The sequence below is a fragment of the Oryctolagus cuniculus genome, chromosome 3, assembly GCF_964237555.1.
Source record: "Oryctolagus cuniculus chromosome 3, mOryCun1.1, whole genome shotgun sequence".
Classification (NCBI taxonomy): domain Eukaryota; kingdom Metazoa; phylum Chordata; class Mammalia; order Lagomorpha; family Leporidae; genus Oryctolagus; species Oryctolagus cuniculus.
Window position 1 is genome coordinate 176,115,740 of NC_091434.1, and position 27,153 is coordinate 176,142,892.

At 38.4% G+C, this 27,153-nt stretch overlaps 1 protein-coding gene across 1 annotated transcript in view; it reads right to left on the bottom strand.

Moving 5' to 3' along the window:
• The window catches only part of CNTNAP2 (contactin associated protein 2), a 2,389,242-nt gene that overhangs the window by 945,270 nt on the left and 1,416,819 nt on the right, over positions 1-27,153 (bottom strand). Inside the window, exon 11 of the mRNA XM_008258071.4 lies at positions 1,837-1,943. Coding sequence (XP_008256293.2) covers positions 1,837-1,943 — 107 coding nt within the window. The remainder of the gene's footprint in view (positions 1-1,836; positions 1,944-27,153) is intronic.

Genomic DNA, 27,153 nt, shown 5'->3' on the forward strand with positions numbered 1-27,153 from the left:
GTAGAAGTAGAACAAGTAATATGTAGGAAGAAGCACCAGGTAAGAGATAATTTTTCTCTTTTACATTTACAGCTGGCCACTAGAGCCACACTTAAGCACATTTAGGACTGTTCTAACACTAGAAGTCGTTACTCTTGGGAAAAACAAACAAACAAAAACTCAGCCATTCAACCGGTAGCATGTATCTTCAAACTCTATACATCTCTTTGCTATGCATTTAATGACGGAAGTAGATACCAAAAGGAATTACTTTTCAATTCATTATCAAAATATCCACTGAATTAGGAGAACCTTTTTACCACCACCAATTTGTTGGTGCTGTACCTTTAGTCGTTTTTCTGTATTTCAGAAACAATAGCCTTTGTAATTATACACAGTATTTATAGCACATGATATAAATTATACTGTGGAATGAAGCTGCCTAGTTTTATCAGTTATTTAATTTGAACATATTTTTATAATGAATATAATGTGCTGAAAGTTAGTCTTTTAGCATGATTGGCAAAGAGCAATTTTAGTCATCTTTTTTTTAAATTAATTTCATTATCAATCATTTTTGTCCTTCATTCATTAAAATATGCTTCTATATGCAAAGATTTTACAGATAATGGATCTATTAAGTGTCTGCTTTGACTGTCTTCCCAGTCACATTAGTTTTACCAGAGTTCCTTTTCCTCTTGTTCTAAAATATCTTCGTAAATGAATTAAAAGTGCAATAAGCTAAATTTTTTTCTTACTCAAAGTCTTACAGTATATTCTAAAAATGATTTCTAATTGTATGTATTACATACGGCCATGCAAGAAATACAGAGAACTACACTGCATTTTTGTAATCTTCATCTTTGCTATTCTACTCTGAGAATAGTTTGCTTCTCATTGATTCCAGAAAGCAAATTGAAGAAAATAAATCTGCACAACTAGAGGGCTTGTGTATTAGTTTCAGATTTTTAGCATGGTAAGAGCAGGTTTAACCTGTCTCCTTTTCTCTCCCTTTTCCTCCCTGTTTTCCCCCACACACATGCATACACACTACACAGTAGATGAACCTCTCACCTCTCCTATGTGTTTTGTGGCAAATGCATTTTCAAAAATGCCTTGTAAATGGCAATGCACTACAGAAAAATTAGTATCACAACTCTAGTGTTAGCATTCACTTAAAAAATTAGAATTAGAAAAATTAGAAAAATTAGAATTAAAAAAGTAATTTTTAATTAAACCTTGTGTGATAAAGCTAGTGCATAAATCAAGGTACATCTGTGTTTTCCTAGTCATTTCTGCATGTTAGATTTAACTTAAATATTTTTAAAGCTTTGTCTTCTTATGTTTTCACTTTAGATATACAACTTTAGTAGACTTCATCTACTTTCTGACTCATTTTACTGGTCTAAAAAATTTTTGCCAAATAGTTGGGCAAAAGCATGATGCAGCCACTGTCCAGAAACTAAATGATCAAATTATAGTCTCCCTCTCTCTCTTTGATGAATTGATAAATGAGGAACTAGTCTGAAACAACACACTAATGCAATTCCCCAAACAATCTATCCAGACAGACAAGGCTTAAACAGGGAGGCAGGGTCCAAGCTCCATGTTCCAATCCCAACTACACACTTAGGAAATGCTGGACATGTTAGTCCTTCATTTTGAGCCATTAGGCATGAGAGAATATATTTTGACAACCAGAGTGCAATTTTTTGTAGACATGACAATGGAATCTGTGTTCATCAGAACCAGGTGATATACTAAGAGACGACTCAGGTTACTGAGCTTAAAAGCATAGCGGAAGACCTGGGATTCTCATGCAATTACAAGATTAAAGTGAGATAAATCGGCACTCACAGTTGTGGCAGGTGGCCCCGCTGTACCCTGTCTCATCACAAGTGCATTTGAAGCTGTCCCACGTTTGCGAGCACTTGCCACCATGCTCACAGTGATTGGGCACACATCTGTCAGAGAAAGAGACAAACAGAAATAAACCAACAAACAAATGAGATTTATGAGTGGCCAAATTCCAAGCTGTTGGGCAATATATCATTTCAATGCCAGGTTTCCTTACCAAGGCAATTAATCCTTGTTAGTTTAAGCAGATTAATATGATTCATGATGGAAGGTGCCAAGCACACAAAAGATGATGTATCGCAGGCCTGGTGCTTTCCATTTTTGAGTAAACAGTAGACAGTAACAAACAGTTGAAGGATTCATTTGCATATCATAGGTTCATTTTGTTTTCTTTTACCCAAAGACAAAGACACTTGCTAAATTATTTCTAGTTGAGAGATGGAGGAAAACCTTCTTGTTCCCTGTTGTATTATATGCTTTATCAAGGCCAGTATCCAGCTAGAGTGCTAGCAGTGAGTTTTTCACAACAATTTAAGTGTTTTTGAAATGATGTCATGACAGTAGCAATGAAAATACACTAATCTGATTAAAAATAAAAAGGATTTTTAAGCTTTCAAACACCTCTGCCCTATACCCAGCTGGATAATTACAATTGCCTATTTAAAGAAGTAGAAAACATAATATAGACAAAGAAATAGGAAGATTGTGGTCAAATCCATGTCTTTCTGCTTATTAGACAGCCAACTGTGACTACTCAATTCAGACTTTCTGAACTTCAATTTTCTCATTTGAAAAATGAGATCATTTATATCATTACACCTTTGTTGCAAATAGTTTCAAAGGTTGGAGATAATGTTCTTGAAGCAGATATTTAAGAGGCAGAAAATAGGCCTGATGCGTGGGAACTGAGAGATCTGAGCCCCAACGTCAGGGCACAATTCGTAGCCTGACTGCATGCTGCAATAGTGAAGATAAATGTGTTCTCGAACACTCCAGTTCTATGGCTCATTTTCTTTCCTTTCTCCTGCTCCCATCTCTTGACCCCACCCATAATTTCTGCTCTCCAACATCCTTATAATCTGATTCTTTCTAAGCTTTGTTAAGATGTTCACAGATTACAAAGATACAGTTACCTGTTAGCATTAACTGAGGGTGTCTGGATTTTAATAGGAAATATGCCAAAATAATAAAGTCCTCTCAAACAGCTAAATACTTACGTGAGCCAGAGGCTAAGGCATTACAGAGAGCCACACTGAATGACCTCCTTAATCATAATTTCCTGGTAGTATCTTGTTCCAACATCTGATAGAACTGGCCACAGAGATAGTTTTCTCCAGCCTGTTTTTATTTGCTCTTGGCCATGCCTACAACCACTTGTAGTAAAGTACAGCTGAGTTTAGTGTGGGTCTGATGGTTCCATGCACGTTTTTTGTTTTTCCACAAGTCTTTAGAAAACTCGAGTCAACACTTGCTCAATTTTTATTGAGAATGTGCTACATAAAAAGCATGATGGAAAATGGAAGATGAATAAGATCATATTCACAGCCTTTGAACAATGTGTAGTATATCAGAGTGGATCTCTCACTGAGTTCAGAACCACAAGGGAAGGTGGGAATGAAAGATGGTACAATGCAAGGAAAAATTAACACAGAGTTTCACGGGAAGGGTGTATGGATTCTGAGCCCTAATAAAAACATCTCCACTGAGTGTCAGTGAACAGATTGGTTTATAAGAGAAGAAAATGAGAGAAAGAGCACTATTGGGAGAAATTACAATATTAACACAAGCATGATCTTGGATTTATCACGGGGGTGAGATATTCTCTCTACATTTAAATGCCATTTATATTTCATAGAATTTAAAATTGGTATTATCAAGGCTACAAATATAGTTCTCCAAATACTTTATAAACCATGTGGAGTCAGGGTTGGGAAATGAGAACCATGCAACATGCAGTGTAAGGAAGAATTTGATGAGTCATGAAAAAGGAAAGAAATGCTACAGACACTTGAGTAACGGAGTAGCTATGGGAAGAGCATATAGCACTTAATAAAGTTGATAACACTTCACCTGGGCCTTAAAAGAGGCAGTTTTTACAGTCTCAGATTAAACAGCTGAATACATAATAGCAAGTCAAAGCAATGGCATGACAGAGAGCCACACTGAAGGGAACTCCTTTATCGTAATCCCTGATAGTTTCCTGTTGCAAACTCTGATGGAACTTTCTAGGACAGCCAATGAAGAAGGCAGGGACAAGGAGGCAGAAGAGTGAGCAGAGATGGTCCAGGGGTCTTAGAGTTGATTCCAATAGCCAGACTGCAGGGAAGGGCCATAGCAGAAGGAATTTATACCAAGCAGGTCTGATTCTGCAGATCACGGTAGGAAATAATGGGCTGGAGAAGCTGAAATCACATCAACTGAAACATCCTCGATGCTAAATTTTGGAATTCAGTAGGTATATGCTTTGTGTGGTATATTTACTTTCTAAATTATTATGGCTTAATAGTGGCTCAGCCAAATAGTGAAAGTAATTTACATCAGCTCATTATATCAATTAATTCAGGGGGAGTAGTACAAAAGTGTACCAAGTAGCAAAGGAAAACCAGGTTGGAATCTAAATGTGCTCTAAATAATGCACAAAACAGTAAGTCCACATCTCTGTTATATAAAGATTACCATGAACTCACACACACATGAGCAGTGTGTAACCATCCAGCAAGAACAATGGAACACTTCTGAAATTCCGTATTTAGAATTTCTTTAGTAGTGACTTTTTTTCTTTAAATGAGATTGGAATATTTCATTTTTAATGTTTGTTTCTTATCATTTATATTTTTAAAACTGAAAGCCGGCCGGTGCCGTGGCTCAATAGGTTAATCCTCCACCTTGCGGCGCCGGCACACCAGGTTCTAGTCCCTGTCAGGGCTCCAGATTCTGTCCCGGTTGCCCCTCTTCCAGGCCAGCTCTCTGCTGTGGCCAGGGAGTGCAGTGGAGGATGGCCCAAGTGCTTGGGCCCTGCACCCCATGGGAGACCAGGAGAAGCACCTGGCTCCTGCCTTTGGATCAGCGCAGTGCGCTGGCCGCAGCGCGCCAGCAGTGGCGGCCATTGGAGGGTGAACCAACAGCAAAGGAAAACCTTTCTCTCTGTCTCTCTCTCACACTGTCCACTCTGTCAAAAAAAAAAAAAAAAAAAAAAAAACAAAAAAACACAAACCTGAAAGCCTCCTTAGGCAGATTATTGGTCTTCTAATTCTTAATGGTGGGACATATTCCATATTGAATTAATTCAAATATAATTTTAAACTTTAATATCTTATCACCATGTTGTTTTAAAGTTTAGAACCAGTTACCAAGCAAAATACAAATTAACCTGGCTAACCCTTTATGATTATTTATTCTCCTGTGTTATCACAGAACCATTTGCATATGTCCATTATGCTATCACAATGTTCAGTAATCATTTATTGAGGAATCTGTCTCTTCTAAACTGAGACTCCTGAACCCTGAAAGCAGTAATTTTTATCTTAGGATTCTTTGCATAGCTATGAGCCCAGCACACACTCCGTAAACACCCACTGACAGAAAGACTGAAGGACTGTATGAATGGAATGCTGGAAAGTGAGGCTGCCAACCACTGAAGTAATTCAGAGCAAGTATCTTTCGCATGATAAGAAATATAGATCAATTTTATCTGATTTTAGCCTTAAATCCAGACTTTTGCTCTAATAAACTAATTCTTTTGTAGGGCATGGGGAATACATAATTTGTATCATGCACGTCCTAGCTTGAAAGTTTAATTCACATAAAAAATGAATCAAAATGACTTGACAGCTTCCACTCGAGACAGACTTGACCAGATTTGGATCACACAAGGGAATAGTTGGCAGGTGTCAATTTGCTATGATCAACGGATCCAGAAGAAATGATGCATCCAATTAACTTTGGCTGCAGTGAGTCTGGGCAGCTGAGAATCCTTCAGCTAGAATCATTCTTCTGTCATGGTTTTCCAAATGCATGCATTTTTTCCAAATGAAATTTGCTTGCACCCTAATACATAGCACAAACAAAAGCTATTTTGAAAGCTTGAATGTATAACCCTTACTTCACATAAAATGAATCAGCATAAACATGGAGGCTGGTTGGATGCAACAATTGAATCCGCAGTTACAGAAGACACTGCAGTTTTATTTTATCCATAGCATCTATTTTATTTCTGTATTTGATTTTAATTGCAAAGCATTGAGAAAATGGAGACTCACAGATATAAGAAATCACAAATGGTACCAGATTTATCTGCTTATATTAGATCACTTTGTACTTTACGGATACTTTTTAAACAGGGAAAGAAGAGGAAATTTTATTTCAAATCTTAACTGTATACAAGGTAATTGTCAGGGCATTTGGAAAGTATCTTTTCCTCCTACAGTGTTTAAAAGGTAAAATAGATATCTGAAAATCAAATTCAAATCACATTTTTGTGTTTCCTTTAAAAGTGTGGGTTTTTTTTTGTTTTGTTTTGTTTTGTTTTTTGGAATTCAATACATAGATTGTCAGCGGCTTGGGTCCAGAAAACCACATGGAAACTTGTACACATGGCATCAGCTAGCAATTAACAGTGGAGTGTTAATCTGAGAAGCTTCCTGCCACTTATCTATTGAGCCCCTAGTAATCAAAAACAGTATTTTTTATACTTTTACGTGCCTAGAAGTCTCTTGAAAAATACTGTTAGCAGAAGATTCTAATTCTTGAGGTGTGGGTGGAGTCTGAGACTCTGCAATGCTAACAAGCTCCCCGGCGATGTTCCTGTGCCTGGTCGGAGGACCACACTTGGAATAACAAGGCTCTGGGGCACAGCTGTGGGACTCTGCAGTGGGTCTCAACGAGATGAAGACACGGAATGCCAAGAGAAACAGCCCAGGGGAGCAAGCCCAAGTAGGGGGAGTGGGCGGAAAGAATGTAGCAAGGAAAAATCTGACCTGTTCAGTCATCTTTCCTAAGATTACTTTGCATGCAAAGGCTCTCCTGCTATTTTTCCATGATCCATTCAAAATGACATAACCTGCTAATCTCATTTTAATAAGCTTAATCATTTCAGAAGTTGGCTGTAGACTTCATGTTAATAGAAAGTGATCACTGTGTATACTGTTTTGTTTCACCTGAAAATCAAATTCAGCATTCTCGGGCTCCTAGTTAGCCATGATGTCTGCTCTGCCTAGTTTTCATACAGATATCAACGGTGAAATACCTAATTTGCTATTATATTAATGCAAATTCTATACCTGGATGTTAAAGATGCCTTATTCTAAACCTTAGAAAGGGAAACAGTGCTTCTAGGTGACTGAAAGGGTTATTTGGTAAACTATTGGAAAATTGCTTAAATGAGCCTGTACCTTCATCCCAATATAACAAATCTATAACTTTATCCCAGTATAAATTACCTACTAGATTTATGAGTTTTCCCTTCACCTCAGCACCAAGTTTAATTTTTGCCTATTGAAAGGAGAAATTCGTTTAGAATGTTTGGAGGTTTTTTTTTTTTTTTTAAGTTTATTTATTTGAAAAGAAGAGTGAGAGTAAGAGTGTGAGACAGAGAGAGGAGAGGGGAGAGGGAGGAGAGAAGGGAGAGGGGAGGAGAGGAGGGAAGGGGGGGGAGGAGACTATCTTTCAGGCACTGGTTCACGTTCCAGATGTCTGCAGCAGCTGGAGCTGCATCAGGCCAAAGCCAGGAGCCAGGACCTCCACTCAGATCTCTTATGTGGATGGCAGGAACTTAAGTACTTAAACCACCAACTGCTGCTTCCCAGGCTGCATTAGCAGGAAGGTGGTTTGGAAGCAGAGATGGGACTTGATCCTAGGCACTCTAATATTGGATGTGGCTGTCCCAAGTGGAGGCTTAACTGTGTCAGGATACCTGTCCCTGACGTTTGTCTCCTTGAATACCAGTGCTCATGGTCTTGGCTCTCAGAATTCTACAAACATGGTGGGGCTTTCTTCTGCATTATCTTCTACATTGATTTCAACAATATTTTAGTATTTCTACACTCAAACTAACTACATTTCAATTTTCATTGAAGGGATATTCTCTATCAAGTACAAACTACTGCCTTATATTTATTTTGTTCAAATGGAAATTATATAGAGGTAATCATAATTCGAGTAACTAATTTTCATTACTATATGACAGTATTATAGTACAGGCATAAGTGCTAATATTATATTGACAGTGATCATTCAATAAACACTTATGTATGGAAACACATAAATGTAGAAATATTTTCTGTGCTTCCTACATTTTGCTCAAATGTCCCATTAAAAATAATCAAGCATCTTTGGTCTGCATCTATCCAACTGTACATTTTTATACTGATGTAATTTAGTTTTAAAATATAAGCACTTTTACTTGGTTTACAAATCATTTTCATTATAATAAAAACAGTTAACTTTATCATATTTTGTTAATTTACTTAGAATTATACTTTTATAATGCATCCCCTACTGTTTTATGAATAAAACATCATTTAAGAGATTGTAGCTCACAGGAAAACACACAAGATTCACAGACCCTTCACCTGTCACCAGGTTTAACTGTATATTGAACCTAGTAATAGTAAGTTATTTTTAATCAGTTTCCTGGTCCAGACAATACACTCTAAAACAAATTCTGAAGAAGCAAAAAATGAAGGACATTTCTTCTCCAAGACATTCATGAGTGATAATGTAATTAGCAAGTCAAGTCTATATATATGCTTGACATTAGAAATATGGAATTATTAATTAATATGGAATTAAGATCACAGACCATTGTTTTACGAGTGTGCTCAGGTTGTATGAAAAAGTTAACTGCTGAAAGTTTGGATTTGTGAAGCCCAAAAGAAACAGAAACACCTATCTACTTAAAGAGAATGCAGGGGCCTGCCCAATTTTGGGCAAGTACAAAATCAGGCTATAGAGTAATGAACTGCTAAGTTTATCTAGAGCAGAGAGCTTGCACTCAGGAACGAGGTGAGACTGGAGATGTATGGACGCCTACCCAATGGTCATTATTCCCTTTCTTCCTTAATCACCCTAACCTGGATCAAATATAAAGCTCTTTCATGAAGTCACTTATCTTTTGGAAGTGGAGACTTGCTAGTCTCCAAGGGACAAAAAGGAAAGAACCAGGCTCTTTTTTAAACAAAGCCATTAAAGCTGATGCACATTGTTCCCTTGAATCTATACTCCTCCTCCATAGTGATGGGATTTAAGTCTTGATGTAGAACTGACAGCAAAAACAGCCTTTTCCAGGTTCTCTTTAAGTTAGGGTATCCTGTGTCTAAGTTCAAGGCAACAGATATATTATGTCTAGATGAGCCCTTAATTGTTTGGAACAAGCCTTTAAGAGTTTCAACAGAGCGTGCACCATTCTTACTTTATTGTCCTCCCAACCTGTTTCCAGAAATGAACCTGTGATGGTGAGATCTAAAGCAGAACACGAGAGAGGATAGCAAAGGAAACTATGTAAGGAGTGTGGGATCTGAATAACGTACCAGACCCTGGCCACCTACCCAAATGTTTGTATGACAGAAGTAAACTTCTATAAGACTGAAACCATGATATTTTGCATCTGTGTTAACAACAACAAATCATTCTAGCCAAGCAAATCGTGGTTACCCAGATGTTGACTTAATTCTTGCCTTTTTACTGTGACATAATAAACTTGGTGGCCACTAGTGTTCCAGTCACTATGTGTTGTCATCTATTTTTTTTTGGGGGGGGGGGGACAGGCAGAGTTAGACAGTGAGAGAGAGAGAGACAGAGAGAAAGGTCTTCTTTTTTCCGTTGGTTTACCCCCCCAAATGGCCGCTACGGCTGGTGTGTTGCAGCCGGCGTGCTGTGCCGATCCGAAGCCAGGAGCCAGGTGCTTCCTCCTGGTCTCCCATGTGGGTGTGGGGCCCAAGGACCTGGGTCATCCTCCACTGCACTCCCGGGCCACAGCAGAGAGCTGGACTGGAAGAGGAGCAACCGGGACAGAATCCGGTGCCCCAACCGGGACTAGAACCTGGGGTGCTGGTGCCGCAGGCAGAGGATTAGCCTAGTGAGCCGTGGCGCCGGCCGTGTTGTCATATTAATAGCAACTGAAAAATCTGAACTGATATTTACTCGATGAACATATGTTGAATTCAGTCTGTGGAATGCATCAATATTACCTCAGGGATTTTCCTAGGGAAAGTAGCTGTGTTTATTCATGTGACATATATTTATTGAATCCCCACTATGTAGAGAACCATACCATTTGATTAAGCTTTCCTCAAATTTGATTGCAAGAAATGATACTTCTGAGGGCTTGGGAGATGATGTGTAGTCCATCCACTCCTCAGAAGATCTGGAACTTGATCCATAGGCAAAAGAAAACCAGACCTTGAGGGGAATGCATGATGGAACTTTGTTACCTTGACCCCTAGTGGGATGGCTCTAAATGACATTGAGATGTGCAATACTTTTCTCTTCTAGCCATGAGGAGACATTGCAGAGCCTTAAATAGCAAATTTACTTAATAAATGCTGGATTTTGAGATATTAAGTTTTATATGGATTGAAAGAACTTGGCTTCCCAAATTCATGGATAAGTTTACACTGAAGTCATGTGTTAAGAACTGATAGATGAAGGGTGGAGATTGATCTAATATAACATCAGAGATAAAAGTCTTATTAGAAGCTAGTTCTTGTAAAAAGGTTGGTTATTTAAAATGAGCTTCAGCTTAGTACCTCCCACCCCTCCTCTACGTCCTGGCTCATCACATGATCATCCTTCACACCCACTCCTCCATGGTCATCCTCCACCAGATGGGAGAATAATGGGACTTCTGATTATGCACTGGGAACCTCAAAATCACAAACTGAAACAAACCTCTTCGTTCCCAAGCAGCTTTTCTGGGATAGATTACTTAGAGAAACAAAACGTTGACTGATACAAAGGTGCAAGACAGAGAAGAAAGGGAGATCTAAAGGCAAGATCGAGGAAACAGCTATTTTAATGTTGCTAAAAGAAGCAAGAAGAGACTGCAAAGAAGTAATAATGTTAATTGTTTGTTTGAAGGTAAATTAACTTAAGATGCCTGAGGTGTTCTGTGTTTAGGAATCACTGATGGCCAGTAACATTTTCAATTTGAAGCAATAACTTTTCTCATACAAAAGGAAATGTAAAACTCCATTAAAACTTTAAGGAAACTAACTTAAATTTAAACTTATTGTTTGCTTTTTCTGCAGAGTGATCTAAATTTAAAATAGCTATAAACCATACTCTTACAAAAAGATTATTAAAATTTACCTCAATGTCATCCTCCTTTAATAGAGTTGGGGTGGATGATGACAACAAAAAAGAGGTGCAAGACATAGTGTGTCCAAGACATAAATGTTCTGAAATTCACATGAAGACACAACAAGGAGAGAGAGAGAGAGAATTCTATAGAGAAATATAGGTAGGAAGGAGGAGGGAAACAGAATGAGGAAGAGAGAAAGAGATTCAAGGTATCTATATCTTGCTGAAAGAATGCAACCATAAGCATTACTAATGAATATATATATATATATGGAAAAATAAACATAGAAGACTGGAATATTCTGAAATTGGAGCATAACAAGGTAAGATCATCCTTAATTAATAATAAAAAACTTGATTGATCATAGTTGATAATGAAACACCTAATAGACCTGTAGGAAATCTAAAGTAACATTGGCTCATTAAGACAAAGACAGAGCCAAGGGATATAATTGACTATCTAGAATTAAATAAGAAGACATATACAAATTAAGCATGTTACCGGATAGAAAACATTTAAACACAAAAAGAAAAAAATGGTATAATATTTTTGTAATCTATTAATACAGAAGATAGTTCTAATGAAGACACAAAATCCAAGTCTCTTAAGATAAATAGTAACAAATTTGACTACCTAAAATTTTGTAAAAGTCTTGTATGCTCATTGACAGGCATTGTGGCGTAGTGGTTAGCCACCCCTTCTGATGCCCACATCCCGTATCAGAGGGCCAGTGCAATCCAGGCTGCTTTACTGATGGTCCAGCTCCCTGCTGATGTGCCTTGGATGCAGCAGATAATGGTTCAAGTATTTGGGTTCCTGACATCCACATGGGATAGCCCAGTGGAATTCCTGGCTCCTGGTTGCACCTTGGCCCAGGTCTTTGGTGAGTGAACCAATAGCTAGAAGCACTCTTTTCTTTATCCCTCTTCCATTTTCACTTTTTCCCTGTCACTCTGCCTTTCAAATGAGTAAGTAAATAAGGAAACAAATCTTTAAAAAAAATCTTGTGTGGTCAAACATAACTAAAATCCAATGACTAGTAAAAAGTTGTGAAGCATTTTCTTTTCTCTCTCTCTCTCTCTCTTTTTTTTTTTTTTTTTTTTTTTTATTGACAGGCAGAGTAGACAGTGAGAGAGAAAGACAGAAAGTTCTTCCTTTGCCGTTGGTTCACCCTCGAATGGCCGCCGCGGCCGGCATGCTGCGGCTGGTGCACCGCGCTGATCCGAAGCCAGGAGCCAGGTGCTACTCCTGGTCTCCCATGTGGGTGCAGGGCCCAAGGACTTGGGCCATCCTCCACTGCACTCCCTGGCCACAGCAGAGAGCTGGCCTGGAAGAGGGGCAACCGGGACAGAATCTGGCGCCCTGACCGGGACTAGAACCCAGTGTGCCGGTGCCACTAGGCAGAGGATTAGCCTGTTGAGCCACGGCACCAGTGAAGAATTTTCTAATATGTCAAGGGACCAATTTGTTTATGTAATAAATAACACTTAATAATAAATAATTCCACTGAAATATGGGCAAAAGGGCTGGGTAGGACAGCCCACAAAAAGAAATACAGAAGACTTTTAAATATATGAATTATTGAACATTACTCATAATCGAAGAGGCATGAATTAAATTTCAATGTGGTATCACTTATAATTCCTCTCATGGTTAACAGTAAGGGATATCTACCCACTCTTGATCAGTGTAAACTGTCTGGAGGGAGTTTTTAGTAAGGTCTATGAATTTCTAGGGTGCGTGTGTTATGATCCAGACATTTCATGTCAATGGATTTATCCTACAGGACTATTAGCACACATTCACAAAAAACAGCATTGTATACATGTTGATTATAGCATGGTATGTATCAGCCAAAAACTGGGGTAAATATTTCTTGGCTAGGAATATAGGAGTAAATGACAACTGTGCTTACAAGAAAACCCTGACAGTCACTAAGAAATCAAGGCAGATCTAGGTGCACTAATGAGATGCATTGTCTAAGATCCAATGTCGGGGACTGGAAGCAAGTTGTATAGAACAGCGTTTATAATATACTTCCATTTGTTTTAAATGATGATAACTCCAGTGGCTGTGTGAATGGTGAACTGTCAGAATGCATGGAGATCAGAAATACTCCATCTGCCCCTTCAAGAATCATTCCTCATCTTTCTCTACTCTTTCATCCCAGGAGGGTTCAGCCAGTGGGAAACGTTGGCAGGAGATTGGAGTGAGCAGGCGCTGTAGGTAAGTACATTTCTTGTTCTCTCCTTGAAGGCTGTCTCAGTCTGCCTGTGTCCTTCTGAGAAAGTCACTTCCTCAGGGTCACTCTGCGCTATACTGCACTATTTCATGTTCAGCTTTCTTCATTACCTCGACGACACTTTTTTTTTTTTAAATGTACTACACTATACTTTTGAGGTCTCTCATCTCTCCTCCCCTCATCCCTTTGTGCCTGGGGTGGTGTTCTGTTGTGCTATCTCTGGGTTCCTGCAATAGACTTTTAGTTACCTATATCCCTTGTAATTAACTAATTTTTAAATAAATCTTCTTTAAGTTACCTGAATTCAAGTGGGTAAGTTCTTTCCTCTTGGGATTCTGATTGATATAAGAGGAATGGAGTCCATCTACCTGTATCTACATCCATATTCATGTCTATATCTATCTAATTAACATAAGCACTGCTGCATGGGAACAGACAATTTATGAAAAACGCTGGTAGTTACTATAACAGTGAGAGGTCCTGGAGTTGGGGAAAAGTTATATTTCACCATATTTCCTTTTGTATTAGTATTAAAAAGAAAGCTATAGGCACTCATTTTCTGAGTTAAAACAGATTACTTAATTTAAAAAAATAAAGAAAGTTATTGCGCCACCCACACCAACAGACCTAAGTCCGGGGAACTTTCCAGGCTCCTGCCAGGATCAAAAAGGAGACTGCGGAAGCTTGTGCTTTGCATCCTGTTGCCTCTGGCTTTTCATGGACAAAACCCACTCAGCCTACTTCCTCACCAATTATTCCCCTCCATATGCAGTCTTTCACTTCATCTAAAACAAGTAACAAAACCTGCCTTTTGGAGCCCATATACTACTCCAGTTTCTGACCAATTTCTGTGATTCTTTTCACAGCCAAAATTCTTGAAAGATTTCATTAAGCAAGCTTTTTCCACTTCTGTCAACTCAAGTCTGAAATCTACTATCATCCACCCACAAGAACTTCTGTCAAAGACAAGTCAGGGGCTGGCACTGTAGTTTAGCGAGTAAAGTAGCCACCTGTAGTGCCAGCATCCCATATGGGCTCTGGTTCAAGTCCCAGCTGCTCCACTTCTGATCCAGCTCTCTGCTATGGCCTGGGAAAGCAGTAGAAGATGGCCCAAGTCCTTGGGCCCCTGCACCCACATGGGAAGACCCAGATGAAGCTCCTGTCTCCTGGCTTTGGATCAGTGCAGCTCTGGCCCTTGCAGCCAATCGGAGAATGTACCAGTAGATGGAACACCTCTCTCTCTCTGCCTCTCCTTCTCTGTGTAACTCTGGCTTTCAAATAAATAAATAAATCTTTGGAAAAAAAAAAAAAGACAAGGTCAGCACCAGTTTTCTCCATCTAGGAATGTGTTTGAACTTACAGTATTGGTCTACATTGACCCTTGCTCTTTCCTGTACTCTCATTAATTGCCCAAAGAATTGGGAGTCCTCGGGACACAGTCCCTGACTCTCAGAAGGCCTCAAACTTCTCTCTAGTTTAGTCTTCCTTTGAGAGTTCTAGACTTGAACACTCAACCAGATCCATGATACTTAATGCACTCAGATATATCGGAGGCATCACAAACACAGTCAAATGTACCTTTGGATCTTACTTGCTGATTTTGTTACTACTCTGTTATTGATCTTCAGCTCAGTAATGGTAACACCATCTAAACAATCACTCAATCCAGAAATCAGAAGTCATTCTTTGCCTCCCTCTTCACTTCACTTCTGCATCAATTGCTTAAAAAGCTTTGTGAATAAAACTTTGGAAACATGTCTCAGATTTGTCCAGTTTTCTGTGTATCCATCCCCCCAGCTGGGTCCACTTTCCCCTTTCCTCTGGATTGAATTTTTCCTTCCTGCATATATTCTCTTTTTATTGCTTTGCTCTAATTCATTCTGCATAAAACGCCAGAACAAGCCCTGATAACTTGTCACTCTACTGCTTACAGACATTTTACACTTTGTCATTTCACACAGGAAAAGGGTGAGCTCTTGTACACTTTGACGTGGATTGCTGCCTGCTCTCCACTGCCCTCACGCATGCTCATGATGTTATAGAGACATCTATACTCATTTAACTACCAGGTATCCCAGGCTCTTCCCATAGTTCCTTTGCACACGTTTTATTTTTTCCAATGCACTCTTTACCTTAGTTTAATATATTGGAATATTTGCAAAAAATTATACTACTTGAAGTAGAATGTCTATTAATTTGTTCTCCATTTCTTAAAATCTGAAATCAAATGGAAACATCTCCTTAAACAGGAATCACCGAATTTTGATTTCCCAAATATTTGCTAATGAACAGTTAAAATGTCTTATTTGAGTCAGAATTGTTTGAAAAGTATAAAACATTCTGTAACCAGTACTGTGAAAAAGAAATACTAATGGCTTCTACAAGTCTAGATTACATACCTTACATTAAAGAGAAGATATTGTCCCACAACAAAAATATGTATCAATAGATCCTTATTTATTTATTTACATGAAAGTCAGAGAGTGAGAGCGAGAGTGAGAGTGTGAGAGAGAGTTTGAGATCATTCATCTGCTGGTTTACTCCCCAGATGGCTGCAATAGCCAGGGCTGGGCCAGACCAAAGGCAAGAGATTTTTGTAGGTCTCCTACTTGGGTGGCAGGGGTCCAAGCACTTGGGCCATCTTCTGTTGCTTTCCCTGGGCTGTTAGCAAAGAGCTGCATCAGAAGCAGAACAACCAGAACTCACACCAGTGCCCATATTAGATGCTGGGGTCACAGGTGTCAGCTTTACCTGCTGTGTCACTACTGGCACCATAGGTTAGATATTGACCTTGTATTTATTAGATGCAATGAGGTTTGCCCCCAACTCCCAAAAAGTCAAAACGAGGACAATAGCCAGTGAAGAACTGAACCAAAGTAGAGATTCCACTATTATGTGATTTGCTACATTCTATCTCCCTTCACTTTGGAATACAGGAAGCTCAATGTTTTCCTAAGACATGGAGACATTTGACACAAGCTTTAAAAAGTGGAACTGACTACCAGCAAACAGGAGTCAATCATTTTTTTAAATTACACAGAAAAAAGGATTGGAGTCTGCTTAAACATTGTTAATAAATGTATTGCTATATAATTGAGTACCATGTAAAATGTTCTATAAGATTCAAAACGTTAGCAGTCTAGATATAAACTCAAACCTCCCTACTACAATAAACCATTCTTGTATATACAATCTTTTGGAGAGACTACCGACACTATCATTATTTCCCAGAGCTGTAGACAGCAGAAAATCTCAAATGAAATACCTATTAGGAACTGATTATAATAATTGAGCCTCTTGGCCATGCAGATTGTTTACACAGTGTTAGATATGTAATGTTCCAGTCACTTCAACTAAAATTGTTGACAATCTTTTATTTTTGTTTCAGACCTAAGTGAATAGCCTGTTCAGATCATGCTGACATGAAATTATCTACTATGCATGTGTGTGTGCTTTACTGTTATTGGCAATTTTCTTTTTAATTCTATACTTTGCATCTGTTCAGTTTTCCTGGGTTAAAAGAAAATTCAAACCATGGGAAGCAAAATGGTAAAGTTTAGAGTAAGGAAGAATTACAGAGTTCTTTAATACTTCTAGTATACAGATGAAGAAACTAAAAACTACAGAAATTCAATGAAATTGAGTACACTTAAGGTCCCATTAGTGACACACTTAGGAATTGAGTATAGATGCTTGTCTAGTACTTTCGAAAATTGTATTTATTTATTTAAGAGGCTGAGAGACAGAAACAGAGTTCCCAATTGCTGGTTCACACCCCAGATGCCTTCAAATGCTGGGGCTGGGCAGGGAGTGGAAACAGAGCTGGAACTCAATCCAGGTCTCCCACATGGGTTGCAGGAATTCAATTACTTGATTCCTTACCACTTCCCACCAGCTGGACAATGGCATCCCAAACTAGAGTTGAGAATCAAACCCAAGTACAGTGTGATACGGTGTCTTAACCAGTATCTTAATCACTGGGTTAGATGCTCACCTATATCTGTACTTAAAAAACATTTTTCTACTTGAAAGGCAGAAAGCCAGACAGCCAACATAAAGATCTCCCATCTGCTGATGCAATCCCGAAATGTGTACAGTAGCCAGGACTGGGCTGGGAGACAGACAGGATCTAGGAACTCCATGTGATCTCCCACTTGGATGGCAGACACTCAAATACTTGAGCTATCCCCTGGTGCCTCCTAGGCTATGAATTAACAGGAAGCTAGAATAGAGTGCAGAGCAGGGAGTTGAGCCTAGACACTTCAATAAGTGATGCAGTCATCCCAAACAGCATTTTAACCATTGTCCCAAAAATCTACTCCCTGATACTTTTAAATAGAACAAAATTGACATATGTTACAATGGAAAGTCAAAGTCTCAAATTTGGGGTCTTGGAAAACACACACAGATAAGTAACTTTTAGTATTTAGTAAGCAAACAAAATATATATTTATAGCTTTGAAACAATTTAAATGACTCTTGGGTGGACACATTCTCTCCAATGTCTGGCCTTATCTTTTTTTTTTTCCTAACACCTAGTCAAAATAGGTGTACTGTGTTTACATAGATTTTTAGTATTTGGACAGTAAAGAAATTGAAATGAATAATTCTGACATTATTTTACAACTGATTTAAAACAAACAGTATATGAACTATTTAAACAATTTGCTACTGTTTTGCTAATGTCCTCATTGTTTAACTTATGATTTTTTTGCTGGAAAACCATGATAATGTCTTAAAAGTCAATGTTTTTGAAAATTGATCTGGTTAGAAATCTCTTTATCAAAGGCAGTTTGTGAAAGATGTTTGCAAAAAGCCTGCAGATTTTTGTGATCTAAGGAGTAAAGAAAAGAAAACTATTCTACTGGATATGGAAGATTTGAAAATATTTCAGGAAAGGTAGGGAATTAAAGTTTAAGATCCTTTTAGGAGATCAAAGGATATGGACCACCAGTCCCATGACGCAGGGTTTTATTTTATTATGTAAATATTTACTGTTCCTACAGCTGCATTCTAAATTGCTTTATGAGAGTTATATCTATAAGACCTTGTTCTGTGCACTAGACATAGTAGATAATAAATGCACATTGATTAATTCCTAAATTGAAGAAAGCAGTTTAAGGAACTTCTTACCTATTAGATATCCCTGCACAAAAATAGTCAAAAACACATAAAGGTTGTACAAAATTTTTTAAAGAGCATCTGTTCTTAACACTTTCTTCTGAGATGTACACAATTATGGCCAAACATACTAAATAGCTTCCCAAAGGTCTCACAGCTTGTCATTCCTAGAGGAGAATTTCCACGATTGACGTCCTTAATCCTTGACTTCTAGCATTCTCCACACTTGTTTCTTTTTCTGTTAAAGGAAGATAACTGATCTTATAAATGTCAATAAATTATGGGAGGTAGAACTGGCAATTTCACACTATTTCCTTCATCATACTTCTAATGGTTAGCTTTAGTCAAGACTGAACATAGCCTGTTCATTAACATGTTAATTCAAGTAAGATTGTCTTAGGTTTTTTATATTCATAGCACTTTCCAAATAAGCATGTTCACAATTGTTACTTCTTTCGATACATTTATAGAAGATAGTGTTCAGTTGATAGCCCACTGTTTATGCTGTTCATGCTCATGTTCAAATAGGCAAGAATTTATGGGAGTCATTTCAAATTTACTATCCTTTGGGGTTTTAGCTTATTTATAGAACTCCTGATCAGTATGGTATACAACAAATGTCTCATTAATTTGAATATGTCCCAACAAAACTGCTAAAGATTGTCCTATTTGTCTTTGTATGAAATTGAATGTACTGATTTTTTTAAACTGAGAACTTACATTTATACAAAAAATTAAATTATCAGTATAAGGATATGGACTAAACTTTTTAGGTGTTGGTAAATGAAATACTTTCCAAAGAAAATGTCTTTAAAGTCTACTGAAGAAAATATTGATGCGAAGTAAACACCTTGCATCTTGTTTATAAAGGGGAAAATATTTATTGAGTACTATTTTATGTGTCACACAGTATAGGAAGCAGTAGATATTCTAAGGCAATTTGGTAAAATCAATACAATGTGGTATTATTGTACAGGCATGTACAGTACATTCCGGGGACACACAGGTTGGTTATGCTCATTGTGGGGGTGGGGTGGTAACCTTCACGGAAGCTCTTTGTTCAAGGTGCTCATGCTGAATTTACAGGAGGCATAAAGTTGAGACTGTAACTGAGTCATGAGAACAGCACAGGCAAGAACAGGTACAAAGGCTTTTAATATTGAACTGTGCAAGTCAGAATGCCATTCTTGCTATAACTTTAGAGTAAAGCTGGTAGAAGTAGTAGAAATTTTAATAATTTTCATTGAGTAATAATGGCATCCAATGTTAGATGTTATGTTCCTCATGTCTCTTTAAGCAAACTTTCCATGTATTTAAATGCTGCTGCTTTGTAATTAGGGTCTCTATCTCTAATTCTAGCTTTAAGCTAAGAAAACAGGCTGCCCCAGTGATTTGATAGCAGAATTACACAGTGGTCACTATTCTATGATAGACGTGCACATTATAAAGTTGCTAATACAAGCTCATGCACTTAATCTTCAATTCTTCAGAAATATATAAAAAAAGCAATCCAAAAGATAGGTTTTCTGAAGTCCAGAATAATTAAATTTCAGCACCTCCTCAAACTGGACCACTTTCAAGGAAATAATTCTTCTCAATTGGAAATAATTTTAAAGAAAGTAATAACAATGAAAATCTAACTGTGTTATTAACAGGCACTTGACTTTATAAATGATCATGAAATGATTTGGCATGTTTAATTTTAATTACAAACAGTCCATTTCTGCAGATTTATTATCTTACATAAAACTGGTCCAAGTGCCCTATAGAAAAAAGAATAGGCTATAATTTGCTTCTGGTTAGAGGATCTTGTTCTTACCCAGTTACAACAGCAATAGTATTTGTGCTGAGACAGTTGTGTCTTGCTTTACATTTCTGGAAGTTACTAAATTGGATTGTAGGGACTTGTGCCTCAGTAACAAAAATGATCCCCAACTATAACTACCCAAGATCAGACTAGAATGTGTTGCTGAATATTTTATTTTTCAATTTTTTTAGTATCTTTTTGTTTTGGCTACTAAAAAACAGGTCTCACAAATATTTCTTTAAGGGGAGTGGCAGTCTTCCGTTGCATACATATATATTAAAAAGCAAGTGCAACTCTGTAGCATTTCCGTGGTGTGTGCATCTAGGAATTCATTCTGGTTTGTCCTGATTAAGGTTAACTCAGAATATACAGCCACAAAACACCTCAGCCACCCAAAACACCAAAAATTCTGTTTCAAATAATGTCAATTCTCACATATTCAGCCAAAAAACTTGATAAGAAGGTCTGCCTACCTTCCTTAATCAAAGAACACTGAAGTCAAAATTCAATTTCACTGACCCACATACATCCTTTTACACTGACAGATGGATCCCGAAGCCTGTAACAGTTAATGCTAATGAAAGCCTTCCAAATAAGCAATTTTCTCTATGGTAAAGCTCTCAGAGAGAATGACACAACACAAACAAAAACAAGAACAAAAAAAAAAAAAATCAAGAATAGACTCCTCTCTGACGAGGCTCTCTGACCTAGTTACATTGAAAACCCAATTCCAAAATTATTAGCTTAACAATTAAATTTGGCACAGGGAAAAATTAAATCAAATTGTAAAACAAAACAAGATCAAAGCAGCACTTCTTTATATCTTCATCTTATGGAGTCCTAAGTTTCAGTAGGGGTAGGGTGGAAGGCAGCAGCTCTGCCCAGTCTCAGCGAAGAGCTGTGGTCCATGTGCTCTACCACACTTGTATTGGTAGATAACAACACATGTTTCAATAGTTTAGTAAAGTAGCAGGGATAATTTACCCACAGGTGCACTACCGCTTCTGAGCATATGTTCTTAGGATCTCAGATATTTTGTGGACAATGGAGGTATGAAATAAGTCCGCTTGCACATTTTCCAGTTTGTTTCCGAAAACAAGTTTGATTTAAATAAGAATTGAAACACATTACATAACCTTAAAACTGAGGATCAAAACAAAAACCAGCTTGCTCCTCCATGTGGCATTGGGCAGCTGGGGCTAGTAAGCTGCAAACTCCATAGCTAGCTCGAACTGATGACGTGGGTTTGGAACTTTGTTCTCTTCTCAAAAATTTAACTGATAGAAGGCTGGCCTCACACTGGTGTTTGCACATCCCTTGGCCAGCTATGTTGGCCACATCACTGGAGGGAACCTGGTCTCTTTAACTCCATTTAAGGTCTGCCCACCTGTTGAGGTCTGAGGCATGAGGCAACTTTCAATTTCTGTTTAACTGAGGGACATCAAGACTAGACAGCAGGGCCTTTTTTACTTTGCTGCATGAAGGTGCTACACTAGTCTGAGTGAAAAGTAGACCCCAAATGATTACATGATATAAACTGTGAGGTTTTTAAACTGTGACAAAGGACAGAAGGGCAATTCTATTTATGGTAAAGAAATCTTCACTTTTCTGTGAGCCACCAGCACTTAAAACTCATAACCCTTCAACTGATAGTCCTTAGTGCAGTCTCTATGAGGAACTGGCATATTGTGCTGGCCGCCCTTCCCCATATTCTGAATGCTTGGTTACAATACCATCACAGACAGGTTTATATACCTCCACTAGTTTCTATCATAATCACCAGTGATGCCTTGTACAGTAGTGATTGTATTCCTGCCATTATTCTATTGAATTCTCATGTTAGCACTGAGGATCTATCCATACAAGCAGGTCATCACCGTTACTTGTATCAGCAAAGCATTCAGGAGACTAAAAGTTCCGGATAGCTGATGTACAATATGACACAGCTTCCTTGGTGGAAACAGCCTGTTGAAGCTCTGTGGTGGTCAGGTGGGTGGCAGGGGAGTGGGAAGAGAACTTGAGGGAACAAGGGGGCTTACCTGGGAGGCTGCTGAGTTTGCATCAGTGGCTCAGTGACTGGGACCTGCTTGTGCATTTTCATTTGGCATAGACAACTGAATCCCAACTACACGCTGTGGAGCATGATCCCAGACGCACCTATTTTACAACAGATCGGCATCCTGGATGCAAGACATTTTCTAGAGCAGTATGACAGTTTCCTAATGTTACTGAAACAAATTATGGCAAGTGTAATTGCTTAAAGCAACACAGATTTATGATCTTACAGTTCTGGTGGCTAGAAGCCTACAATGTGTACACAGTGTCATCGAAGATCCTTTGCAAAGCCATAGGAGAGAAATCCTTGCCTTGCCTTGCCTTCTCAAGTTTGAGAGGGAGCGACAGCACAATGGCTTCTAGTGGTCCATTTCCCCCATCTTCAAAGCCAGCAACATGGTACCTTTCTCTTTTCTGCCCTGGTTCCTCCTTGTACTCCTTACACCTTCTCTCCATCTTTAACTCTTACACCTCCCTTTAGTAAACACATGTGATCAAGCCCACCCAGATAATCAAGCGAAACTCTCTAACTCAGAATCCATGGCATATTCTTATTTTCAAGGTACTTTTTGTCATGTAATGTATTCACAGATATTGGGGAATAGGCATTTGGGTGGGAAGAATCATTCTACCAAATATAGAGGGTTCCTTTTCTATACTGTTAAGGAGGAGATTCTGGAATCGGAAGAGCTAGGTAGCTTCATTGGTTTTCAGGTAGCATGTAGAAGAAATGCAGAAAGGGATTTGATGTGCCTCAGAACTATTTTATCCAGTGTAACAGCCATCACCCAGTAGTAAATATTTTTTTTTTTTTGACAGGCAGAGTGGACAGTGAGAGAGAGAGACAGAGAGAAAGGTCTTCCTTTTGCTGTTGGTTCACCCTCCAATGGCCGCCGCGGCCGGTGCACCGCGCTGATCCAATGGCAGGAGCCAGGAGCCAGGTGCTTTTCCTGGTCTCCCATGGGGTGCAGGGCCCATGCACTTGGGCCATCCTCAACTGCACTCCCTGGCCACAACAGAGAGCTGGCCTGGAAGAGGGGCAACTGGGACAGAATCCGGCGCCCCGACCGGGACTAGAACCCGGTGTGCCGGTGCCGCTAGGCGGAGGATTAGCCTAGTGAGCCGCGGTGCCGGCTACCAGTTGTAAATATTGAAGTTTAAGTAAGCTGAAACAAACTTGAAGTTTGTCAGTTTTGCTGCATTAGCCATATTTCAAGTACTCAACAACCACATGTGGCTAGGGACCACATATTAGTGCACATACAAGGATGCAGTATCGCCATCATGGATGAAAGTTCCGTGAGAACTACTTAGAGGGATATTCTAAGAAAGACAAACCATAATACAGTGGCACAGTGGGAACAAAATCTATCTCCTAACTGTACTCCACTATAATTCCTTTCTTTATTTCATGCATATAAAGTATGTATGAGAAATGAAATAAAAGTGTTTATATTCAGCTCACAAAATGTACCAGCTCCATTTTTTTCTGTTTAAATTTGTTTTGGGGAAAAATTCATGTTCCTAAAATGAACTTCATTTTAAGAAAAAGTTAAGGCACATTGAAACCAGGAAAACTGCATTCCAGAATGAATGAGATTCCTGTTGCTGAAGCGGCACATATCCCAGAATATTATAAGCTGATTCTCTTGAAATTGGTGATGTTGGGGAGCAGTAAGTACTTTGCAAGTGCCGCCACACCAAGAGCTGTTTTCACCCCTCTGCTCATATCTAGAGTGGTCCTTCTTGGCAAGACTGATGTCAAGGCCCTAGCATGTTTGTAATAGGAGAACCTTCTCAAAAAATGGTTCTTTGTTTTCCCCTTCACTGGTGAAACAAGATCAAGTTCATAAAGTACGAAGTCACAGAAACTCTATCATGTTTTCAAGACAGCATCTCAATAAGTAGGCATCAGCTTCTACTTGTGAGCCTGGGTATCAAGAGGCTGCAATTTATTAACAGGTTTGGAATGAAATTGGAAATATGAACAAATGCTGAAAAACATCTGCTTATTTATAACATAAAAAACAGAATTAAATTCACTGTTCAACACTATGCAGGTGCATAAATAAATCTCAATATATTCAATTTATGATATTAAGCCGGATTTGAAAAAAATAGAAATTATGTTTCATGCAGTAACTTGCAAATTGTTATTTCTGATAGTTTTTGTGAAAGTAGTATATCAGCTATTAACCATTATCACCATTATTAAAATCTAAAGAAGAGATTATCTCTCCTTTAGAGCGACAAAAACTTACAACCAAAGGTCATGGAATGCTTTGAGGTTTCATAAATGCAAGTCTAAATGTTTCTAAACAATGAAGAAATATCTGAGTCCAAGGAGAAAGGGCTGGAGAATATATGGTGCCAGAAAACTAATCATTACCTCCTTTTTGAAAAATCAGTGACCTTCAAGAACTAGAGAATGGCCAGAATATTTTTTTCTTTTTTCAAAAACATCTATATAGCATAATGTTTGTTATTTTTAAGGAGAAATTTCTCAAAGAATTTTTTTCTGCTTTCTCAAAATTGTCTTGATGATAAAATAAGATACAGCTGCAAGTACAAGTACACTTGTACTATTACTAGAACTTCTCATTCATTTGTTCATTCATTTATTCAACCAATATTTAGAAGATGCCTCTTCTGTGCCAGGTACAGCTTTAAGCTCTCAGAATGCAATAGTAAAGGGAAAACAAAGAAAACAGAAAACACATCACGCATATCACAGAGAAGAAAACAAATGGTAAAAAGCTAGATAAATGTTGTGAAAAATAAACCCAGGTCCAGGGAACACAACTTTTCTGTTGTTCTGGTATTTGATTAGATGGTCAGGCCTGAAGGAAAAGGGAAAGGACCAGTGACTGAGAATGAGAATTCTAACTGCAAAAGGCTCAGAGAGGGGAATGAGCTTGTTGAAAGAGAATGAATGATAGGGTCTGGTGAGCCTCAGCTTCATTCCTCTGACTGGTAAGTGGTTGGAACAAGCGTAGAGAACTCATAACTTTCAACACTATCCTTCTCCTTTGTTCTCCCTCTTTTTATCTCACCTTTTCAACATGATACAGTGAAATGAGAGAGAGTTAGAGTCGGTGTTTGGGATAGAAGTGTGAGAACAAAGGAAAGTAATGCCAAAGAGGGAAAAGTACTGGTCCAGTTCATTCTGATTTTATAACACAGCCTTGACCATTCCCTAATGTGGGGCAGGAGGGAAAAATGGATAGGGAATTGTTGTGGGGATAATCGTTGACCACAATCTCCTCAGCACTACTTTAACCGGTGTCTCCACCCTCATCCTCAGATTCTACAGACCAAGGTCAATGTTCTCTTCCTGGCTCAGTGAATTCACTGCTTTCCACCATGTTTGATTTCAGTCAATTGTATGATTTATCATTTGAAAGGGCCCCTACCTGGCCCTGGCCCTTCCACTCACTGTCCCTTCCTGTCCCTGACCCTTCACTGCTTATGTGCTCATAGCTTAGCTGTATTTTTTCCTGTGCATAAGTTTCCAAAAGTAAAAGTTAGATTCTGCCTCCAGTCCTTATAGTAACCAACTTTACTATTCACCATCCAAAGTCTTCCAATGAGTTTTCTCCTCTACTCTCTTCTTGTTGTTCTAAGACATAAAATCTCATTGTTCTATGTGCACATTACACTTGCTTCCATTCCCCAAATGCAAAAATATTTATGAAAATAACTATCATTTGAAATTCAGGAAAAAAACTTTCTAGATACCTTCATTATTAGTGTGTAATTATGTGTATCTATTGATTTCTGTAAGTCAAAATTATGCCTTGCTATTTTATTAAATTATTTCTTTATATCTAGTAGCAGTTTAATTGATTTTCCTCAGTTTTTTCATAAAACTAACCATATCAACTGCAAACAGAGGTGGTCCATCTTTTTCTAAGTCATATTCCTTTAATTGCTTTGTCATATATCACTAACATATCATTAAATCACAGTAACAATAGTATACAACTATCTTGTTCCAGTGGGAATTTCTCTAGTGTTTGTCTTAAGAAAGACACTGAATAAATGATGAAGTTTGGATAACATATAAGTAGAAATAGATATATATATTCATATTGAAGAAATATTCATGAGTTCCTAATTAATACGATATTTTTTGGTATTTTGGGGGAACTTATATTGAAATTGTTAAATGCCTTTTTGTCATCTCTAAAGAGAATTATATTTTTTCCATCAGCTCTATTAATAAGGTATATCATACAGTCTTTTTTTTTTTGGACAGGCAGAGTGGATAGTGAGAGAGAGAGAGACAGAGAGAAAGGTCTTTCTTTTGCCGTTGGTTCACCCTCCATTGGCCGCCGCGGCCAGCACGCTGCGGCCGGCGCATCACGCTGATCCCAAGGCAGGAGCCAGGTGCTTCTCCTGGTCTCCCATGGGGTGCAGGGCCCAAGCACTTGGGCCATCCTCCACTGCACTCCCTAGCCACAGCAGAGAGCTGGCCTGGAAGAGGGGCAACCGGGACAGAATCCGGCGCCCCAACCGGGACTAGAATCCCATGTGCCGGCGCCGCAGGTGGAGGATTAGCCTATTGAGCCGCGGCGCCGGCCATATAGTGTCTTAATATTCAACTGCTTTGTTTTTCTAGAAGAATTGTTCATGATGTTATTTATAATGTGCTATTGAGTTTCGTTAGTATCACTATTTAAGACTTACATTAACACTCTTGGTGAGACTGGTCTGAGTTTTTGTTGTTTGGCTTGATAAATTTTCTGTGAGATTTGTCATTTTGAAATTACTTCATAAAATGACTTTGAAATC